Source organism: Lontra canadensis, unplaced genomic scaffold (assembly GCF_010015895.1).
Source record: "Lontra canadensis isolate GAN:19392208 unplaced genomic scaffold, GSC_riverotter_1.0 scaffold9, whole genome shotgun sequence".
Classification (NCBI taxonomy): Eukaryota; Metazoa; Chordata; class Mammalia; order Carnivora; family Mustelidae; genus Lontra; species Lontra canadensis.
The window spans coordinates 24634162-24657778 of record NW_022631003.1 but is presented as its reverse complement, the minus strand read 5'-3'; the positions used below and the strand labels follow the sequence as shown (position 1 = coordinate 24657778).

At 36.4% G+C, this 23617-nt stretch overlaps 1 protein-coding gene across 1 annotated transcript in view; it reads right to left on the bottom strand.

The window, feature by feature from the left end:
- Nucleotides 1-23617, bottom strand: part of PIK3C2G (phosphatidylinositol-4-phosphate 3-kinase catalytic subunit type 2 gamma) — a 350852-nt gene that overhangs the window by 236020 nt on the left and 91215 nt on the right. Inside the window, exons 11-13 of the mRNA XM_032855093.1 lie at nt 19290-19485; nt 13647-13769; nt 8847-8978 (exon numbers count right to left, since the gene is read on the bottom strand). Coding sequence (XP_032710984.1) covers nt 8847-8978; nt 13647-13769; nt 19290-19485 — 451 coding nt within the window. The remainder of the gene's footprint in view (nt 1-8846; nt 8979-13646; nt 13770-19289; nt 19486-23617) is intronic.

Sequence of the window (23617 nt, the reverse complement as noted above, 5' to 3'; positions counted from 1 at the left end):
ACGAAATCAATGTACAGAAATCAGTTGCATTTTTATACACCAAAAATTAAGCAGTGAAAGAAAAATTATGAAATCAATCCCATTTACAATTGTACCAAAACCCATAAGATATCTAGGAATAAACCTAACCAAAAAGGCAAAAGATCTGTACTCTGAAAACTACAAAACACTTATGAAAGAAACTGAAGATTACAAAGAAATGGAAAAGCATCTCATGCTCATGGATTGGATTGGAAGAACAAATATTGCTAAAATGTTTATAATACCCAAAGCAATCTACATATTTAATGCCATCCCTATCAACACTACCAGCATTTTTCACAAACTAGAACAAACAATCCTAAAATTTGTGTGGAACAGAATAAAAATCCAGAAATGGACCCACAACTATATGGTCAGCTAATCTCGACAAAGAAGCAGAGAATTTCCAATGGCAAAAACACAGTCTCTTCAACAAATGCTGTTGGGAAAACTGGAAAGCAACATGCAGAAGAAACTGGACCATTTCTTATATCATACACAAAAATGAATTCAAAATGAATGAAAGACCTAAATGTGAGACTTGAAACCATAAAAATCCTAGGGGAGAACACAGGCAGCAACCTCTTTGATCTTGGCCATGTAAACTTCTCACTAGACACATCACCAGAGGCAAACAAAGGGAAACAAAGGCAAAAATCATCTACTGAGACTTCATCAAGATAAAAAGCTTCTGCATGGTGAAGGAAGCAGTCAACAAAACTAAAAGGCAGCCTACGGAATGGAAGAAGATTTTTGCAAATGATATATCTGACAAAGGGTTTGTATCCAAAATCTATAAAGAGCTTATCAAACTCAACACCCAAAAACAAATAATCCAGTTAAGAAATGGGAAGAAGTGCTGTGAAGTGTGTAAGCCTGACGATTCACAAACCTGTACCCCTGTGGCAAATAATACATTATATGTCAATAAAAGAATTTTTATAAATAGATAAATAAAAATAAAAATAAAAAGTAAAAAAAAAAAAAGAAATGGGTAGAAGACATGAATAGACATTTTTCTAAGGAAGACATGAAGACATCCAGATGACTAACAGACACATGAAATAATGCTCAACATCACTCGACATCAGGGAAATACAAATCAAAACTACAATGAGATGCCACCTGGTCAGAATGGCTAAAATTAACAACACGGAAACAACAGATGTTGACAAGGATGTGGAGAAAGGGGGAAGTTCTTACACAATTGATAGGAAGGCAAACTGGTGCAGCCACTCTGGAAAACAGTATGGAGTTTCCTCAAAAAGTTAAAAATAGAATGACCCTACAATCCAGGAATCACACTACTAGGTATTTACACAAAAGGTACAAAGATACTAATTCAAAGAGATACCTGTACCCTGATGTTTACAGCATTATCAATAGTAGCCAAATTATGAAAAGAGCCCAAACACCCATGAATAAAGAAGAGGTGAGATAGACACAGACACACACAGACACAGACACACACAGACACACACACACACACACACACACAAATATGTAGATATATAGACACACAGTGGAATATTACCCAACCATAAAAAAGAATGAAATCTTGCCATTTACAACAATGTGGATGGAGTTAAGAGAGTATTATGCTAACTGAAATAATTCAGTTCAAGAAAAGACAACTACCACATGATTTCACTCATATGCGGAATTAAAGAAACAAAATAGATGAACATGGGGTAAGAAAGAGAAAGAGGCAAACCATAAAAGAGTCTTAACTATAGAGAACAAACTGAGGGTTGCTGAGGGGAGGTAGGTGGAGTGCACTTGCTGTGATGAGCACTGGGCATTGTCTGTTAAGTGATAAATCAGTAAATTCTACTCCTGAAGCTAACATTACACTCTATGTTAACTGCTATTTAAATAAAGACTTCAAATTAAACAAAACAAAACAAAACAAAACAAAACAAAAAAACTATCAAATCCTATTATTCCCTTTAATAGACACTATGAAAAATAGAAGAAAAAATCCAACAAATAAAGTTCTCTTTAAACCTTTAGCTTTCTGGGGCTTGCTTATTTTCCATGTCTAAAGATATTATTAGAAAGTATCTGCCCAAGGTAGTATAATTTGTAAATATTATTGGACAGATATTTTTATAAGACCCAGGATTATTCTTCTAGCAGAATGAATTTTGAATTTTCATTTTCCCTTTGTTCCATACCTCCTTCAGCTGGTGAACCTTGTTTTTTGGTATAACAATCTAGAAGGGATGGTATTAGCAACCTAAGAGTCAGTTTAATGCCATAAAGATTAGAAAATTATTAATTTATTTTTCATTATAGAGTATAGAACCTTCCCCAAAATGGTTTGAAGCATCCATCTGCATGGGAAAAGTTTTGGATTTGCTTCAGGCAGAATGCAAAGGAAGAAGGAGCACATCTAACACCAAACTTGGAGGACTTAGATGTTAATATTCCCCATAGTATTTATAGAAAATATTCTATTCATGGTTAAGGGTTAACAGGAATGAAGAAGGAGGATGTGCATATTGGGTGGGGATTGCCACCGCTTTCTGGTAATTTGAGATTATGGGAAATGGAAGATAGAGAAAGAGAAAACAGAATTAGTATGACAGACATAAGTATCCCAATTTCTCCCTTTTTTGCCTTTGGAAAGCAAACACAGAAAAGTGTTAGATAAATGAGCACAGCTCAAGGCAGAGGGTGCTCCTTTAGCACTCCATGCTTCAAATCCTGGAGGAATATCACATCTTGGGCCACTCCTGTATATACGTGTGTCATGACCTTTAAGTGGGGACCACATGGCAAACAGAGAGAAGGAGCTCTCAAGTTTAGCTTTATTAGGCCTTCTTTGGTTTCTGTATAGAAGGGATGAGATGTAGAAATAGGTAAAATATCTAGATAAGCAGCCCCCCAAAAGGGGTCATGTGGTGGGGATAAGGAGTTTCTGTGATAAGAGCATCTGATTGAACAACCGAAGCTGATGTCAATTGGGAGTCACAATTAAACCTCAGATGGCTCTATAGTACCTAAGAGAGCCCAAGTCACTCAAAGGATGCCAGTAAGCCCTAGTCAAGCGAGAAGAGCCCCAATCATGAGCTACACTAGCTGTAACAAGCAGTCACCAGCCTAAAGCATGCATTTGTTTTGGCTATCAGAAGTCCCCAGGCCAAAGCATCTGTTCCTTTCTGATCCTGTAAATCCAGACACTCTCTTAGAGAATCAGGGTGCCAGGAAGCTATCTGAGTGACTGAATGTTTTTATCCAAAAGAATGGTTTTGTATTTCTAAAACAGCTATTTAAATCACTGAGTTGACTAATATTTTGTGGTTGATGTGAAGTTTTTTCTCCTTAATAGTGACAGGGTGGGAGCTCATGAGGAAAAGTGTGATTTATTTATTGCATTTTTCTTCGCGTCTAAGTTGTATGATGAATTATACTTATGACCTTCCTATACTTATATGTCTTGGCCATAATTCATTTTGAAAATCTAAGTGACCTAAGCTCATATTTACAGTGGAAGAAGGGACTCAAGAGTAACTGTCAGGATCTGTCATTACCCTCCTTGGATGAAGCCTGGATGAACAGCTACCATGGCCTTAACCCTGAGGCCTGCTGTGCAGAACGAAATCAGAACACCTGAATCAAGTGTGTGAATGGAGAGACGTAAGGAGCGATGGAGAACACGGAGACTAAACTCCTAGCTGTCCAAGGGAGGCTTATATAACACATACTTCAAGGCAATTCAGGAGGAAAAGGATGTTTGGCACCATTCTTTGGGCTCTCTGTATGCTTAATATTAGCTAACTTACTTTTTCTTTAAAGATTTTATTTATTATTTATTTACTTTAATATTTTATTTATTTATTTGACACAGAGAGAGAGAGAGATCACAAGGAGGCAGAGAGTTAGGCAGAGATAGAGAGGCTCCCTGCTCAGCTCAAGACCCTGAGATCATGACCCAAGCCAAAGGCAGACCCTTAACAACTGAGCCATGCAAGTGCCCCAGCTAATTTACTTTCTGATAATGGATTGTACTTAAACATTGTTTGAGATATTGCAAACATCTCTACAAACAGATATTTCTAATATCTAATATATTCTAATATATTATCTGTAATATTTAATAAATTCCCAAAGACTTCTGTAAATAGAAAATATGGTGATGATGAAGATGATTAGTGGAATTAAGATGTGAAGAGAACACATCTAAGACGGTGATCTCAGAAAGAAGATGAAAACGGAAACTTCTAATACACAGGCCAGTCGGGACTGAAGTACTTTTTATATTACTACTCTTAGAAGGTTTATTAAATCAATTTAACATTAAGCAAATAATTAACTACATAATGAAGAGAGGAAATGGGAAATAGTTTCCTTTGTGAAGAAAAAAAACACCAGACTCTATCAGAACATCTGTATCTTATCGTCATTATGTAGTCTAAGTTTAACTTCTTTGATCTTCTTGGATAAAATCAGTGGTTTTCGGGGCGCCTGGGTGGCTCAGTGGGTTAAGCCTCTGCCTTCGGCTCAGGTCATGGTCCCAGGATCCTAGGATCGAGCCCCACATCGGGCTCTCTGCTCAGCAGGGAGCCTGCTTCCCCTCCTCTCTCTCTGTCTGCCTCTCTGCCTACTTGTGATCTCTGTCAAATAAATAAATAAAATATTTTTTAAAAAATCAGTGGTTTTCAAAGGAGTTTTCTGTTTGTTTTCATATGGCTTGATGGTTGGAGGTGCACTTTAGAAAGGTGGCAAGGAGACAGCAAATAGTTTGGATGCCAGGATTTTAAATTCTCCCCTTCTCCCATTCCTCACCCAACAAAACACATAAACTGGTTATCACTCTTATGCTCTGAGATTTTGAAAAGTCTGAGATTTTGAATTAGATACCATTAGAAAAAGGGACACACTGCTAAATAGAACATTTCAAAATACTGGTTCTGGAATATCCTTAAGGATCTGTTTGATTTCAACATTGTTTAAATCCTATACCTAGAAAAGCCAACCCCAAATCTGTGGCACCAGAACAGATGCTGGTTTACCCTCTCTGGGCCCCTGGTCCTATAGCTATGAAATAAAAGATTTGAATAAAATAATTATTGTCACTTTTCGTTATAGGATGTTATGTGCATCATGGCTTGGCATCCTGGACCCAAGAATAGAAAAGACACCAGATAGAGGCAGCCAGCATGTCCATAGGATCTGATGTTATAAAACTCTTTGGGATTCTGCTAATCACAGGTCTAATAGGTTTCATGCCCAAGAGTAGAGTGCAGGCAAAGCTGAGGCAGAAGCTTCTTGTATGTTGTTGAGATTGTCACAATGCATTTGTGGAGCAAGGTGTGACACCTAAGGGCAGGAAGGGTGGCAGATTAAGGTAGTAACACACGTAGAGAGAAATCAAACTTACATTCTGGTTCTTGTTCTATTCTAGTCTGGTGACTTATAGAAAAGTCTCTTAACCTTCCTTTATCATAGAGATCTTCATTTGTAAATGAGATATTTGTACTATTTGCACTCTGTGGGTCTCTCTTGATAGGAAGGGTAGACAATAAGGAATTCTCACCCACAACATTTTTTATATTTGATTTGGAGGATATATCTGAAATGGTAAGATACAGTGGGGTCAGGGTTGGCTACATAGGCAACAATCTGAGGAGTCAAGTTGTTTTGAAATTAAGATTTGTTTTGGGTCTCTTTTGAAAATCTGAAAAGATTCTAATTTTTCTGGTCTTTAACACTCCCAGAGAGCTTTGAGAATACTGATACTTGGACCCCACTGCAGACCACTTAAATCAGAATATTTGGGAACACTTGGGTTTGGGATTTATTTTAAAATCTCCCCAGGGGAATTTATTGTTCGATGTTGAAGACTTATTTATTGAAAGAGTTTACCACAATTTAGAAACCCTAAGTAACTCCACACTAGTTTTGAATTTAAGTAGGAAAGGTAGCTCACAGAAACTGTTGAGATGTTCTTATTGCAGTGCGGAGGCATTGTGAATATAAATGCAATGGAAGTTCTATCTGCAAAAGAGAGGATTATAAAACTTCTGTGGGCCAACTTTTACCTTTGTACTTTGGATGTTTTTTATACACCTGAACGTGAATTTGTGTGCTTCAAAATGTTGAAGTTTATTTTATTTGTAGACATTCCTGATGCAGCCATAAGCTATATATCTGAGTTTAATCACCCGTGGTTCTTCTGAAAACCACTTTGGAAACGACAAAGGGATAGGAAGCCTTTAATTCAGCATATTTTCAGGTTGTGTGTAGGCTGGAAAAAATAAGGATATAAGTGTTCTTGACAACTTCACATAGCTAGGTATGGGCAAGTCAAATTGTAATAAATGACAGATTTAATACGAAATGTTTATGGACAGGGGTCATTCCATGATAGGAAATGAAATTAAGTGACTTATTTGTTGTGATCTGGAAATATCTGCATCAAATAAATTGGGTTAGAATCTCTGTCACTCAGAGCAATGAACCCAGTGGGAGTCATCACATTCCCTAATTGCCCTACATGGTGGATTTTTGATGTCTTGAAAAGATCTGGATTTTTTTTTAATTGTTTAGCCCAGGAGAGAAGCAGATTTTCTGTTTTTTATGAGAAATGATCTTTTGGAAATATATTTATAAGTACTTATCAAAGTGCTCTTTGAAATAAGTTTTGTTTTCTGATATGATGTCTCATCATCCACAATTTCAATCTCTTTCCCTTAGGAAAACACCATCTACTGTCAGTCCCAGATGGCATTACTAAAGATAAGCACTCACATAAAAATGTTTACTAATGGTAAGTGATACATGAGGAAACAACATGGAGGCAGTGTTTTTACTATCATAACTATCTAGGAAAAAAAGTCCTTGAAGATTAGTCTGAAAGACAGATACAGTCTATGGCCATACCACCTTGAACGCACCCAATCTCATCTGAAAGAAAGATATATTCCAAACTTCTTATATATTTAATGTTTATTGATTGCATGTTTTGCACAAAGTAATATATTAGATGATAGAAGGGAATAAAATGAACTGAATTTTTTCAGAAAATAGCTAGAATTTTTATTCTACAAACATGCTATATGTAACAAATACAGGAGTTGAAACTTTAGTGAAACTCACTCAAGAGAAGGAAGGGCACTTTGCAGAGCTGCTCCTAGTGAGAAAGTAATCAAAGTCCTTAGCCCACAAATCAGATTTTTGATATATCTGCTAACTGCAGTAGGATTCCTTTTAGGGCTAAACTATTTCTTTTTTTTTTTTTTTAAATTTTAATTTTAAAGTAATCTTTATACCCAACATGGGGCTTGAACCTACCAACTCTGGGATCAAGAGTCACTTGCTTGGGGTACCTGGATGGCTCAGTCAGTTAAGCATCCAACTCTTGATTTCAGCTCAGGTCATGATCTCGTGGTCATCAGATAGAGCCCCACCTTGGCGTCCATGCTCAGTGAGGAGTCTGCTTGAGATTCTCTCTCCCTCTGCCAGTCCTCCCTGCTCACATGTTTTCTCTCTCTCTCTCTCTCTCAAATAAATAAATAAATCTTAAAAAAAAAAAAAAGTCATATGCTCTGCTGATTGAATCAGCCAGGCAGCTCAGGATTATAGAATTTCTTATAGACTTTTGAAATTTTACTTTATCCTAAATCTCCTATAGGGTTGATTTTTTTTCTAGTTCAATTTAATAAACAATCCTCCACTGATTGTCTATTTATAAGAGGTACAATGTTAGATGATGGCTACTACAAAGATAAATATATTACTGTCAACAAGAAATATACATGTGGAAATGGGTACATGAAAACAAGTAATAGAGCAACACACACACACACACACACACCAGATCAGAATTAATCCAACAAAGATGATCTTAAATATTTATCACAATTGTTTTGATTATAATTTATTTATAATGACTAAATTTGGGAACAAAAACAGATAAATTTTCTTAGCATTTTTATATTGTTTTTATTATTTTATTATTACATTTTATATGTTATAAACATTCTTTATAACAATATTAAAGTAACTATATATATTCTAATTTTTGAAGGTCTTGTATTTTTTTTTGCATTTTATTTTTATTTTTGTTTTTAATTTTATTTTTTCAGTGTTCCAAGATTCATTGTTCATGCACCACACCCAGTGCTCCATGCAATATGTGCCCTCCTTAATACCCAAATTCAACTATAAAGCAAGTACTACCATATGAAAAACAACTAAGCTGATTTATTTGAAATATTCTTTCTTTAATAGCACAGAAAACCATGTTACTGACTTTATCAAATATTCTCAGTATTAATCATTCCAAATCCTTATGGTTAAGTCAACAGTTAATTTTGCAATGGCCGTTAGTTCTGACAGACTATCTGAACTCATAGTTGGTTTGCTTTCTTGAAAAATTTCATCTTAAAGTTACCAAATATTTTCTTCTTGGCAATAAAGATCAGCAGACCAGTTACACTGTAAAATTTTACTTTAGCCAGAATTCCATGACTCACATTGTTTCTAAATGACTGTATTGATCTAAGTCATTCTGAATTACTAATGCCAGAGAAACTGTTGGTCAGAGAAGGAAAAGCAATTGAAATTGGTCATGCCAATATTTTTTTATTATAAATGATCCAGTTGACAAGTTGAGCATGAGGCCTCTTTCTAAAGCCATTTCTACATTTTTGCTTTTCAGTTCCACTTTCAATAGTCATGATTTATATTGAGCTACCTCAGTTTTGGAATAAAAAGTCTTCTTCTTTTTTTCATTATTCCATATACTGCAAAATAATCATTTCCAAGGAGGTTTTTATTGATACAAGAGCTTTATTAAGAACAAATGATATACTTACTCTTTCGGAAACAATGGAAGACAAGTCCAAGCCAATAAATTGGCATTACTGGTTGCACAGACAACCCCAAACAATCTTATAGTGAGCATGGATTCCCTTGGAAGTGACTTTATTTCAAGAGGAAAATTGATCCTTAAAATAAAAGAAAAAAGTAGATTATCTACCCAGTTACCATGATATTTTCATAGATATTTTTAATAAAATGGTATGTGATATAACCAACTTTTTGAATTGAGGGATCCTTTTGAACTTTTGTGTTTGATCTTGTAAAAACGGAAATATGGCAGAAATACATAGAGTAATGAGATTGGTTATTCAATCAATGGGATTGCTTTAATTACAATTTTTGACATGTAAGCTTATTTTTAAAATTATAATGACTTATGAATTTACTCTTTGTAAACACAGAGGAAAGAATGACTAACATCGTCTTAGTGAATGGGGGAAGGAAGGAAATAACTTGAAATGTGTCTTAAAGAGTAAGTTGGCTATAATTAGATGGAGATTCAGAAAAGAATGCTCCAAGAAGAGAAAAGTACATAAATAAGGTCATTTATGCATGGAGAGATTAAGTGTAGCTGAGAAATGGTGAGTAGCTCTTTATGGATAGAATGAGGGATGTGGTCAAGTTCATTGGGGAATTTACAGAGGATGTTATTAAAAAGGTAGGTAGTTGCCAGAATGCTTAAGAACTCTGTAGGCCAGGCAAGGGAATTTGAGCTTTTCCTTAATGGCAAAAGGGAATATTTGAACAAGACAGCTAAAAGTATAGAGAGCTGTTTACTATTTTAAATGTGAACCATTCTGGGTAATGATGAGATCCCTAGGCATGGGGGGATGATTGCTAAAATGTAATGGACACACCAATTTCTGGATAGGTCAAGGTGAAGGAACTCTAAATACAGACCCTGGATGGATTGTAGATATTGGGCAAAAAAAAGTGGCCAAGGATAAACACAGGATGGTTCATGGTGAGAAAAATTTGAATTCAGATACTGAATTCATCAATATATAAAAGAGAATGTCTAGAAGGTTACAAATGATACTATAAAGACTAGGAGGGATACACCTGGGTGACATAAGAAAAAGCTTTGACAGAAAGTTGGGAGTGTGATCTGAGATCTCTAATGGAGGACAGGGAGAAGGTACCTTTCTTTCCTTTTTGGAGTCATCTCAGTTATACAGAAATGATCAGATTCTATTATAAGAATATCAAGACACGTATAGCATTTAGGAGAGATCTATTTATGAGACAAGGAAATCAAACACATGAAGAAGCTTAGATGGGGCAATATGTTTGCTAGAAAATGAAAATGCAAGGAAGAAATGGAAAAATTGAACAGAGGTTAGCAGATAAGTGAACTTATGGGAACTGATTCATCAAGGGATGGGAAAAAGAAAAAAAGTGACTGGAAGAGCAAATGGGACAGCTTATATTGTATGATATCTGATGGTATTAGGTATGAGGAGTATAAACAGAATCCACTGGCCTTGTGATTCCCAGTTGAATTTTGACATCAAATTATTTAAGCAGTAAGTAATTAGTGGAGGACTGATGATGACCAAAGCCAATGTGCAACTGGAAGGTGCTGACTGAGGCCTCAGGTAATTTTCTCATAGTAAGAGTTGGCTGTCTGATCTGGATATCAGAGAGAAGTCCTTACGTAAGGAGTCAAATAAGACATTGGTGACCCTCTTTTAGTGGTTGGGCAGTACCCAGCCTAAGAAATAATGAGGCATCAATTCAGCTTAGTGGCCATACTGATTTTGAGGAAGTACATACCCGTTTCCTCAATATGCTCTTCCCTGTGATAAAGAGCCCCACATCCAGGGTGGCAATAAAGCAGCTAACAAGACGGAAGACAGAAGGCCTATTTTAGAGGTAAAATGAATAACTAATATTTGACTAACAGAGTATTAGTAGAATAGGACAATGAAAAATTAAAGATGAATTCTAGCCTTCTAGATTATGTTATAGTAGATAACTTTAACTGATACAGAAGTATAAAATGAGGAGGAAACTGGGTTGGGGTAATATGTGCAGTTTAAGGCAAGATATAATTGATTGATAATAACTCCGAGATATCAATATGTAAGCTGTGCAGAGAGGACAAGTCAGAAGTTTAGATCTGGGTATATTTACATTCAAATATTGGCCCTATGACAAGTAAGCCTCATTTTTTCCTTATCAATATTATGGATCAAACATTGTATAAGACAATATGTGGCAAATGGTGGCAATACATCAACAATACATTCATTATTCAATCAATAATGTAGTAATTTATATTAGCCATTGTAGACAGATGAAATTTAATTCTAGTTAAAAGTAGGGAAGGGAAATAAAGGGAAGACTATGGTAAAGAAACTCTATTTTTTCAAGATTAGCAAAGTTTAGACTATTAAAAAATTAATTTGTTTTACATTTAGATATTCAAAAGTTTTTCTTTTACTTCATATTCTTTCATACTCAAAACATCCACTGAAGATAATGTAGACATACTTCTCAGCCAGGAATAAGCTCTGAAACTCAACATAAAATGTTGATGATCTTGTGGAATGCATAATAATTTCTTGAATGTTCTCTCCTTCACTTGTAATTGATTTTCTATTTGGTTTTCATATTTCTGTGCTAGAATGGAAGCTATAATTTCACTTTATTCCTCACATAATCTAGAGTGTTCTTTTTCTCATTGAGTCTAGCTTCTTCAAGTATAACTTATTAGTGAGCTTTCATATCAAGAATGAAAAAATTTAATAGGTTACAGTGAATAGTTACTATCACTCTCCATTTTGTCATTTTTATTAATAAAAATAAATTCTTCTACAGTAAGAAGACATGCTTTCTAAATAGTTATTAATTAATTTCTTGAACACATATGGGGTTTTAAAGCCAGAATAATCTCACACTTGCTGGAAAATCTTTTTTTTTTTTTAACTTCTACATAGGTATCAAAAATTCAAAGGAATGAACTTTTAGACCAAAAAAAAAAAAAAAAAGAAGGAAAATACTAAAGGGACAAATCAATAAGTGAATTGCTTCTTTTTATGCAAGCAGCTGGCACAGACCTCAAGTTTTGACCATATATTTGCCTTGCTTTGTAGTTGAAAAATGAATAAACATTAAATTTTTCTGAAATGTTTTCTTTTTCTATATGAGATAGTTTTCCTAAGATCAGTGTGAGTTTTTCATAGTGAAAATGGGAGATTTAATTAAGTCATATGTTTAGAACTTTCCTTTTAATACTGATGTATAGCAATAAACCATTATAAGGATTTCTGTAATGTGAAACATGGAGCCCTTTCAGGATTTTTAAACAGAATAATAACACAGCCTGACTTACATTTTAAAAGAAGTCATTTTAGCCACTGTGTGAGAAGGACTATAGAGGTACAAGAGAAGAAGGGAGACCATTATATATCAACTATGGTAATTCAGGGGAGAGAGAATGGGGGACTAGACTAATGAAAGTGATAAGAAGTAATAGTCTGGAAATATTTTGAAGGGAGAGCCTGTAGGATTTACTGGACATGGGATCTAAGAGGTTATTCACCATAAATATGCGACTTGAACAACTGGAACTGAAAAGGCTAACTTCAGAGATAAGGTGCAGGATAGGGGCCAAACCACAGGATTTGTATTTTAGCTTATGAGAATTGGGGAACCACTGATGAATTTTACAAGCAGAACTCATTCTGTGCAATAGAAGAGGATTTTGTAATTGAAGATCAGGTCTTTGGTCAAAGGAATTAAGAACCTAATCAAGGAAGGGAAGATAAATGTTGTCATAGTCCTAGTGGAAGGAGGAATTGTCTTTGTATAGAAGGAACCATGGAGTATGTAAAAATTGAAGGCCACATGTCATTGATTGTGGTAATATTAAGATTACGATAAGTGCTGCCATCTTACACCATCCTGAGTCCCAGAAATTTTAGCACATATTTCCCACTGAAAAAGCCCAATATTGGGGAGTCAAATCATCTTCCAAGAAAGCCAGATATGGTAAAGTGCTGATGAGACGTAAATTAGTTTTCTTCTGTTTGAGGTGGGAAGAAAACCGGGTATCAGTGCAGCACTGGTGACCCCACAGAAATGACTGAAAGCTAGTGGAGTAGTGTCATAGGAACAGCAAGGAAAAGTGGAAGTAATCATGAAATAGCCATAGATGGGGCCTATGAACACCCTGAGATTCTGAGTAAAGTAAGGACTTAAGGAGGAGGGATGAGACAGAGGAGAGCAAGAAGGAATGAATTATGTCAAGAAGGTACTTTTTTTCTTTTTGATTTAATAAATCTCTATAAAACGAGAAAGTAGGAGCCAATCAACCAAAATCAGATGGTAAATTACACATGCATAGATAATTATTATAAAAAAAACTTGACTGTTTAAATAAATTTATAATTGGCTTTAATGGGAAGGTGGAGATTACATATTATTGGGCAATTTTTTCTTCATTGTTTTACCTAGAATCTACTTCTCTCAACCCCAAATAGAGGGTATCTCTTATATCCACAGTCTGTGAATGATTAATTATTCTTTTTTCTCAATTCCCCTTTTTGATCAGTTTGATAATGTGGATTGGATGCTTGTCTAGATTTCTAAATGGACTTTTATTCTATTGAACTATATTGTCAGTTATCTATTAGTATGAGCATATTTATCACATCACTGAATCAAACCAACTGGCAGTATTTAAAAAAAAAAACACACCTTCCACTTTAAAAAAAAAAAAAGGAGAAAAAAGGAATCCTTTATCTTTATTAGATAAATGATATTGCCAAAATAAAGATTAAACTTACGTTTCATTCCAGTTGACCAGGAGAAAAAACAATTTTTTGACTGGAATACTTCTGTAGCTTCTCACTTGGCACAACTTCTTTCCAGCATATGTAAGCCAACAGGAAAAAGAAAATGCTTTATAGCTTAAAAAAAAAAAATTGATTCAATAAGCTGAAAGCTATAAAGAGACCAGTTTTCTATATGGGTCAATTATTTTTACAGTTAAAAGTCTAATGATAAAGTTTTATCTGCTTATATAAAGTATGCTTTAAAAATTACTTTAAAAATTTATGTTGGGTGACATCTGCAAGATGGTACAGCAGAAAGCCCCAGACTCTCCTTCCACCATGGAAGCACCAAATCAACCATACACAGATCAATTCCCTTTGTGAGGAATTCAGAAACAAGAAGCTCATGCACTCCAGGCAAGTGCAAACGAGCCACGTAGAAATCAGCAGGAGAATTTGTGGCACTCCTTTTCCAGAACTCCTTCCCTGACAGAGTGCAGTATGATCAGGAGAAAACTCCCAACTCCTAGCTTTTCCCTGGGGTGGGAAAGAGAAGACTGGAACATATGTCTAGTATTCAGACTTTTTAAGAGGTTATCCAAGGGACTAAAAGGACAGAAGCTAGCCCTGCCTAAATATAAATGATGAATGGAATGGTTGCCTATGGGGGACTCTGAGAACAAAATCAATAGTTTGAACTAGAACAAATTCACTTGCCACTGTGCTATCTCAGTGCAAAATGAATAGGAAAAAAAAAATTCTTAACTCAGTGCAAATGAACAACAACAACAACAACAAAAAATCCAACTTCTGGATTCTCAGTGCAAAATGAATAGGAAGAAAATTTCCCATCTCAGTGCACAATGAACAGGAAAAAGTGTTCAACTTCTGGCTTTTACTTGGGGAGAAAAAGAGTCAGAGTGTGTGTCCAGTGTTCTAGCTTTTTGGGTGGCAGCCTGAAGGACTGGTTTCTGTCTTACCTAATTCATAGCATGGATGGGACCTGGCATACTCAGGATACCAGGGAACAGCTGAGAACCAAAAACAGCTGGGGGTAGGGCTCCCAGCTGGCTCAGTCAGTTAAGCTCAGTATTAAGTTGGTTAAGTCTGCCTTCAGCTCAGGTCATGATCCCCTATCAGGCTCCCTGTTCAGTGGGGAGTCTGCTTCTCCCTCTGCCCCTCCCTTGCTCATGCTCTCTCTCTCTCTCTCAAATAAATTGATAAAATCCTAAAATAATCAACAAACAAAAACAGCTGGTGAGCTTACAGTAGCACCAACAAATTTGAAGAGCCATAGACAGATACGAGGGGGAACAAGAAATTATGAGCTTCTGAAGTAAGAAGCAAAACCTCTCTAATCAGGAATTTACACACACACAAATCCAGAGAAGAGAAAAGGTTTGAAAGGCCCCAGAGTTTCTAGTTGTGTTGACTGGTGACATTCCTTCTCTGTATGAAACCAATCTATAAAGTCTATATTTTTTTCAAATGCACAGACTCCAGTACAAAGTAACTAGGGATACAAAGAAAGAGTGATATATGGCTCAACAAAAGCAATAAAATAAATCTCCGAAACCAATGTTAAACCATATGAATTACCTGATGAAGAATTCAAAATAATCATCATAAAAATGCTCAACAAACCAGGAAAATGATGCATGAACAAAATGAGATTATAAACAAAGAGACAAAAAATATTAAAAAGAATCACACATATAACTGAATTAAAAAAAAAAATCTTTATAAAGGTTCAAGAGTAGACCTGATCAAGCAGAAGAAAGAATCAGTGAACTCAAAGACAGATCATTTGAAGTTATCCAATCAAAGGAACAAAAAGAAAGAAGAATTAAGAAGAGCAAAGAAAGCTTAGGGGACTTCCAGGACATCATCCATCAGACAAATACACACATTATGTGAGTCCCAGGAGGAGAAGAAGAAGAGGTGGAAAGCTTATCTAAAGAAATAATAGATGGGAAATTCTCAATTGTATGTAAGGAAAAGGGACACCCAGATTCAAGCTCCACAAACCAACCTAAGATAAGCCCAAAGATGAGCACACTAAAACACATTATAATCAAATAATCAAAAGTCAAAGACAAGAATTTTGAAAGCAGCTAGAAGAAAGTGATCCACCACATAAAATTAAGACCTCATAAGTTCATTAGCAGATTGCTCAGCAGAAAGAACCCTTATAGGCCAGAAGGGAGTGGGATGATATATTCAAAGTTCTGAAAGACAAAATTGCTAGTCAAGAATATTTGCTGTGGCAAAAGTGTCCTTCAAAAATAAAGGACAAAGAAATACTTTCCCAGAGAAACAAAACCTGAGGAATTTCATCACCACAAGACCTGACTTACAAGAACAGCTAACAGTGGTCTTCAAAGTTGAAATAAAAAGATGCTAGCTAGAGAGAAGCACAAAAGCATACCAAAGTACAAAGGGCACTGGTCAAGATAAATATGTAGACAAATACAGAATACAGTAAAATACTTTAGTAATGGTGCATGAACCACTCTTAACTATGGTATAGAAAGTAAAGGACAAAGTATTAAAAAGCTATAATTATAAAAATATGTAAAACAAAATGATGTAATTTGTGATATCAATAACATAAAGTGTGGTAAGGGGAGAAAAAAGAATAGAGTTTTTTTAAGTGTCTGAAGTTGTTATCTGCTTAACAAAGAGTGTTTTAAAAATATAAGATGCTTTACATAAGGCCTATGGTCACCACAAAGAAAATGCCTACATATAGAAGATACACAAAAGAAAATAAAGGAATCAATGTATGTCATTACAGGGGCAGCTGGGTGGCTCAGTGGGTTAAAGCCTCTGCCTTCCACTCAGGTCATGATCCCGGGGTCCTGGGATCGAGCCCCACGTTGGGCTTTCTGCTCCACATAGAGCCTACTTCCTCCTTTCTCTCTCTGTTTGCCTCTCTGCCTACTTTTGATCTCTCTCTGTCAAATAAATAAATAAAATCTTTTAAAAAAATAAAAAATAAAATTTAGAAAAAAGTATGTCATTACAAATAGTCAACAAAATGCAAAAGAAGACAGCAAGAGAGGAAAAGAATAGAAAACAGTGGAAGAAATGGCAATAGTTAAGTCCTTTCCTATCATTAGTTACCTTAAATGCAAATGGATTAAACTCCAGAATCAAAAGGCATAGCATAGCTGAATGGATAAAAAAAACAAGATCCAATTATATGCTGCCTATAAGAGACTCACTTTAGATTTAAGGACACATATAGGCTGAAAGTGAAAGGACAGAAGAAGATGTTCCATGCAAATGGCAATCAAAAGACAGTAGGGCTTGCCTTACATACTTAAGACATGACGGACCTTAAGTCAAAAAAAATCACAAGAGATAAAGATGGATATTATATAATGATAAAAAGGGTGAATTTGTCAAGAGGATACAATTGTAAATACATATGGCACCCCAAATTGGAGCAAAAATATTAAGCAAACATTGACAGAACTGAAGGAAGAAATAGCAACACAATAGTAGTAGATTTCAATAGCCCACTTTTAATAATGAATACAACAACAAGACTGAACCTAACAGATAAATATAGAACATCCCATCTAATAGCAGGAGAATACACATTCTTCTCTAGAACACATGGAACATTCTCTAGCATAGATCATGTGTTAGGTCACAAAACAAGTCTTAACAAATCTGAAAAGACTGAAATCAAACCATACGTATTTTCTGACCTCAATAGGATAAAACTAGAAATCAATAGCAGAAAGAAAACAGGAAAATTAACAAATTTATAGAAATGAACACTTTTTTTTTTTTAAAGATTTTATGTATTTATTTGACAGAGATTACAAGTAGGCAGAGAGGCAGGCAGAGAGAGAGAGGAGGAAGCAGGCTCCCCGCTGAGCAGAGAGCCCGATGTGGGGCTTGATCCCAGGACCCTGAGATCATGACCTGAGCCGAAGGCAGAGGCTTTAACCACTGAGCCACCCAGGTGCCCCAGAAATGAACACTTTTGAACAATCACTGGGTCAAACAAGAAATTAAATGGGAAATTAGAAAATATATTGATACAAATGAAAATGAACGCACACCATAACAAAACTTGAGATGCAGCAAAAGCAGTACTAAGAAAGAAGTTGATAGTTGTCAATTCCTCTATTATAAGAAGTATAAAAAATAAACAACCTAACTATATACTGAAGGAACTAGAAAAAAAGAAACAAACTAAGTCCAAAGTTAAAAGAAGGAAGAAAATCATAAATATTATAGCAGAAATAAGTGAAGCAGAGGATAGAAAAAAATGGAAAAAAATTAACAACACTGCCACACCATATATACATACAGGCTTGCACATATAGTTTTATCCATATTTATCTGGCTACACAGCTTTTCCATGTTAATTAAAATTAGTAAGTATTCACTAATGATTAAATATTGTAAGAAACCATCAGAATAGCAGTTTTTGATATTATACATCAGGTCTTTACATTTTCATAAAATAGAGGCATAAAAGATCATCCTATGGGTTAAAGAAATATGTGTTTGTGTAGGTAGGTAGATAGTGTTTTTTACATACTCATCTCATGGATTAAGTGACTGATTGATTTTTAAAGATTTTATTTATTTATTTGACAGAGAGAGAGGGCTCACACGTGCACAAACAGGGGGGTGGGAGCAGAGAGGGGCAAGCAGACCCCTTACTGAGTGACAGCCGGACACAGGGCTGAATCCCAGGACCCTGAGACCATGACCTGAGTAGAAGGCAGACACTTGACCAACTGAACCACCCAGGGACCCCTCATGCCATGGATTGAAAGAAATACGCGTATGTGTACATAGGTAGATAATATTTTTTACATACAAAGATAAATTTTTCTTTCCAATTAACTTTATAACTACGTGTACAGGTCAGTTACTTGCAAAAATACATATAGCAATTTTTTCTCTTTTTTACTGAAATGGTTTCAGCTTTTCTTTGAGGTGCAAAATACAGTGGGTACAGTAAATCCATTTATAAATTTATAAAATTTATAAATTACTATTCCTTTATTAACTTGAATTGATTTAATCCACATTTTCTTATAGATTTAATCTATAAGGAATTTAAAATAGTGGTTATAATATTAGTCTAATGATGTTATTTTAAAAATACTATATAATAGAGACAACCTAAAATCTAGCAATGCTCCTCCATGCATACTTGTGGTTAATTTCAATTGTAACTCAAATAATTCTTGGCTAATTCTTCCTTTATCAAGGTACTAATTTCACAAAATACCTACCACTCATAACTTCGTAGATATCAGAGTGACTACTCCCTGTGTGTGTGCGATCTCTCTCTCAGTTCTATTAATTAGCATTAGTCATTTAAACTCAAACATTAAAAAAAATTAGGACAATCACTAAATAGATTGAGCAGTCTCTGTTTCCCTAATGATATACTGGCAATATGCAGCAGTTTTTAATATGAAGAATGGTAAAAGACTGAGGGAAATGGAATGTGCATTTGGGAATGAAGTTCTTAAAAATGGTTTTAAGATAAATCTATACTGGTTAAATTTCAAAATTTTTATGGAATATTTGCTCCTGCAAATAAGAACAAATTAAACTCTAATTAGAAACCAAGTAAAAAAGTCACCTTTTTATGAAAAACTCACCACCACTTACCTGTGCACCCAAATCTCTGGAATGTTGTGAACTGCATACACTGTGAAGCTAAGGTGGGAATGGAGCCCAGGATTTACATAGGAGATCTCATCAGGTACATTTAGAGGCTGGAAATCTGCATAAAAGCTGTAGCAATAGGCATTGATAAGCTGGTAGATTGACCTGGATAGTTCACTTGTCACTTTCTCTATCAAGCCTAATGGGGGGGGGGGGGAGATAGAAATCAGGTCATCTTTGAAGGACCATACTTACTATAAGCCACCAATTATAGCTTTGAAATTTCTTATGATAAATTTTAAATAAAATTTAATTAAAATGACCATCCACCAACTGAAGCCAATTAGCCATCTGTGCCTCCATATGCAGCCTGAATTAGCTGATAGTAGTGTAGATAATCAATAAGCTTTCATATCTTCAGTTCCAGAAATCTTGGAAGCATGGACTTTAATCATAAATCAGAGTTTTGGATTATTAATTTGGCATTCTATAATTTGCAATATTTTTTGTTCTAGTTTATGATTTCTTTAGATTAATTTTCAGACAACAAACAGGTTTTCTACATGACTTTTAAGTATTTCAAACAAATCCCATCTAAAAATGAATCATAATACATTTGACTGTGCTATGATGTTAACCATTAACTGAACACTAATCATATACATTGCCCTGCCTTTGAAAAGAGAACAGTAATACTACCTGGCTGGGATCTGAAATAAGCCTGAAATGAAAGATTTAAGATGCTTACTAAATCTCTTCAAAATCAAAGCTTTACTTAACTTTTACTATTAGTTATTTAAGAGAGGTTTATGGATTATTCATAAAAGTGACTTGTCACAAAGGTAGAAAAATGAAAAAAAAAATGACTAAGGACAAGGGGCAAGAGTTCCAAGTATGTACTAGATAAAGGCGTACCAATTTATCCTAAACCACATGAAAAGACTAACCACTGAATTTAAGGTAAATTTTCCTGGCTTTGTTTTCCCCATAAACTCTCTTTCCTGGAAAAACAAGAGTATGGAAGAAAAGACTGAAGCAATGGACCAGATAGTACCGATTATGAACTTAGAAATCAAAATCAGGAAAGATGACGCATTACGATGAAGAAGCTTATGAGGATGTCGAACCTTATCCCATGGGTGGACCTCAGTGTCGGACCTCTTAATGGGGCCAGTGAATAATTCTCATTACTGACATTTTGTATGCATTAATATACACATACATTAATATGCTCATGACTTGTGATTGTTTTTTTAATTTTTTTTTTTTTTTTTTTTTTTTTTACAGAGAAATCACAAGTATGCAGAAAGGCAGGCAGAGGGGGAATGGGAAGCAGGCTCCCTGCTGAGCAGAGAGCCCAATGCGGGGTTCCATTCCAGGACCCTGGGATCACGACCTGAGCTGGAGGCAGAGGCTTAACGCATTGAGCCACCCAGGCGCCCCGTGATTGTTTTTAATATTCCACTGTAGTAGTGTTTCAAAAGTTAAATGAGTAAACTCAAATATAAAAGCTCAAACATTATTTTTTAAACCAGATCAGGAATATCTTTGACAAATATTTAAGCGATTAAAGAGTTTAGGAAATGAAAAGATGGTACGAAGTGAAATAAGCTGTTAAAGGAAGCTCTGGTGCCCTCCTCGTAGTCCCTCATTCCTGACGGCCTTGGCTGAAGGACTCTCCGGAGGGTTGGCACAGCTAGCTGTGGTCACGGTCAAAGACCCCTCGGTGTGCATCTGTCTGTGTCTGTCGTCCTCACACAGCCTCTGTCAGGCTTCGTCCAGTCCTGGAAACAGGCCTTAAATCCTACAGGTTCATTCTGGTAGACACGTGTAAAACAGAAAACCCTGAGAAAGAAATCAGGCTGATCTGATCTGAAAGCCATCCTTTCCCATCCTGGGCCAGAACATGCTGAAATGCCACATTTTAGATATTTCTGCTTTTTTGCCACTTCGTCCTGGAGAAATGCCATAGAACCACAGCTTAGCCTGAGGAGAGGACCCATAGTGGCACCCACTGAGCTGGGCACAGGGCGGAGGAGAGCGGAGCCTCGAAGCCCCCCTCCGGAGCAGAAGATCTTGTTAGGAGGCCTGAACCCTGTCTCCCCGACGGTCTTGGCCAGTGGGTGGGACCACTGAGCTTATAATGCGGTGGCTGTCCCGGATGAGGCGGAGCCAGCCGGGTGGAGGAAGCGTGGCCCCAGACACACCAGATTGCGAAACACTGCATGGCAGAACTGTTCTGCTGCCTGGCGTCTGCCGGGTGGATGGTTTGGGAAGACACCTCCCTTCGGGCTCTGTCTTCCTAATACCCTCAGTCTCTGGCTTCCACTGAGACTTGGACTCCTTAGGCTAGATGGGGGCGCCTTCCCTCCGCAAGTCTGTGCTAACTTTGCAGGCCCCTGACACGTGTTTGCAGATGATGTCGTGGTTTCTGTTGCCTCGGTCTTGGAGGAACGCTCGATTTTACTAGGCCTCAACGCCAAGCTTGCAAGTCGGACCTTCTGCCACCTAGGGGAGTCGGTAGTGAAACCCTCTTTCGAGGAGGCATCCATGTGGTACTGGGAGTACCTGATGAGGAAGATGGGCTGCACGGTCTTGCCTTTGTAGTGGTCCAGCCTGGGAGCCCAGTTCTCCAAACTCCAGCTTCTGCTTCCATATGTTGAACAGGACGTTGTCCTCATACATCCCAGATGTGGTCCCAGACACCCCTGCGGCACACGGCCCCGCCCACATGTTGATCAGGACCTTGTTCTGTGTCCCAGATGGGATCCCAGACACCCCTGCGGCACACAGCCCCGCCCACAGTGGCGGTGGCACGGTGCACTTCCGGGTCTGCTTGGGGCACCCGCAATTACTCGGAGAGGAACACTGTGACTGAACCTGCAGGCAGCTGAGGGAGGAGTCATTGAGAGAATGAGTAAGCAGATCTTTAGAAATTTCCTTCTTAAAAACGTCTGTGATTTGGTGTGATTTGATGCGTGCCAAGCCAAGTCAGGCGGTAGTACTGTTTTTTTCAAACACGTGCACTTCCTTATCAAGTTGTTTCTTTTTTTGTTGTTTGTTTTTTGTTTTTAGATTTTATTTATGTGTTTAACAGAGAGAGACACAGTGAGAGAGGGAACACAAGCAGGGGGAGTGAGAGAGGGAGAAGCAGGCTTCCCGCTGAACAGGGAGCCTAGTGAGGGGCCTGATCCAGGATCATTACCTCAGCTAGGCAGGCATTTAAGACTGAGCCACCCAGGTGCCCCATCAAGTTGTTCCTGAAGCATAAATTGCTTGTAGTTTCTAGTTGTTTTCCAAAGAAAATAATATAAAGAGCCAGCTTTTTCCTCTGTTAGTCTGCTCTGTTCCAATAGCAGTTTGGCTACTCATAAAACAGGACTTTTCAGCATGAAGCTTCTTCCCACATCCTGCCCCTCAGTAGGTCTGTCCACAATTAAACATTTTTGTTGTTGTTGTTCAACACATGCTATTATTCACTTAGTTATTCATAAATTTGTACAAAATTTATAAGATGGCCAAATTTTACTTAAAGTGGTGTCCTTTGTTAAAACAGAGAGGACGAGCATCATGGAAGAGCTCTAATTAAAATTCCCTGAGAAATCAGCAGTAACAATTAAAAAAACAAGAGTAAAGTAGCGTAAAAATAGTTTTTAAAAAGAGAACTCATCCAACTCTAGAGGCCTACCAACAGGGATTCTCCTGAACAACAGAGGCAGGGAATTATAAATTTATAGAAACATATTTCCCAGTTCCCACGTTGTGCTTTTGGTACTCTGAAGCAGGAAGTGCAAACTTCTAGTTAATAATTTCCAATCTTGTGCAAATGAATACACATCTAAAATAAATCATAAGGTTGGGTCAGAGATCTTATTAATTTAAGCCCCAGCATATATTTTGGGAAATCTTAATTATTTGGATAATTATTCAAACTCTTGTTCTTGACTTCTTGTGCAGAAATACAGTTCTTGGTTATAATTTGCTTTTTTGAGGTAGTATAGTGATGTGTGCTTTTGCATTATGCTTTACTACCAGAACTATGTGAAATGTGCTAGAGACTCAATATACTGGGCTTGGTGGTAAAATATGGAGTTATAATGTTTGTCACACCTGATTTTACTCTGGGGAAAGAGTTATAGTATCATAAAATTTAGAAACAGTGACTATATATATTTGATTAAAATGTATTAATTAGAATCTGTTATGATTTAGCATGAATATAAACCCTTGGGAACATTCCTACTCAGTTTTGTGTGAAGAGTATGGGCTGAAGGGATTTTTATTCCAGCATTCCTAAAAGAAATGAAGAGAGGTACAATTCCATATAAGCA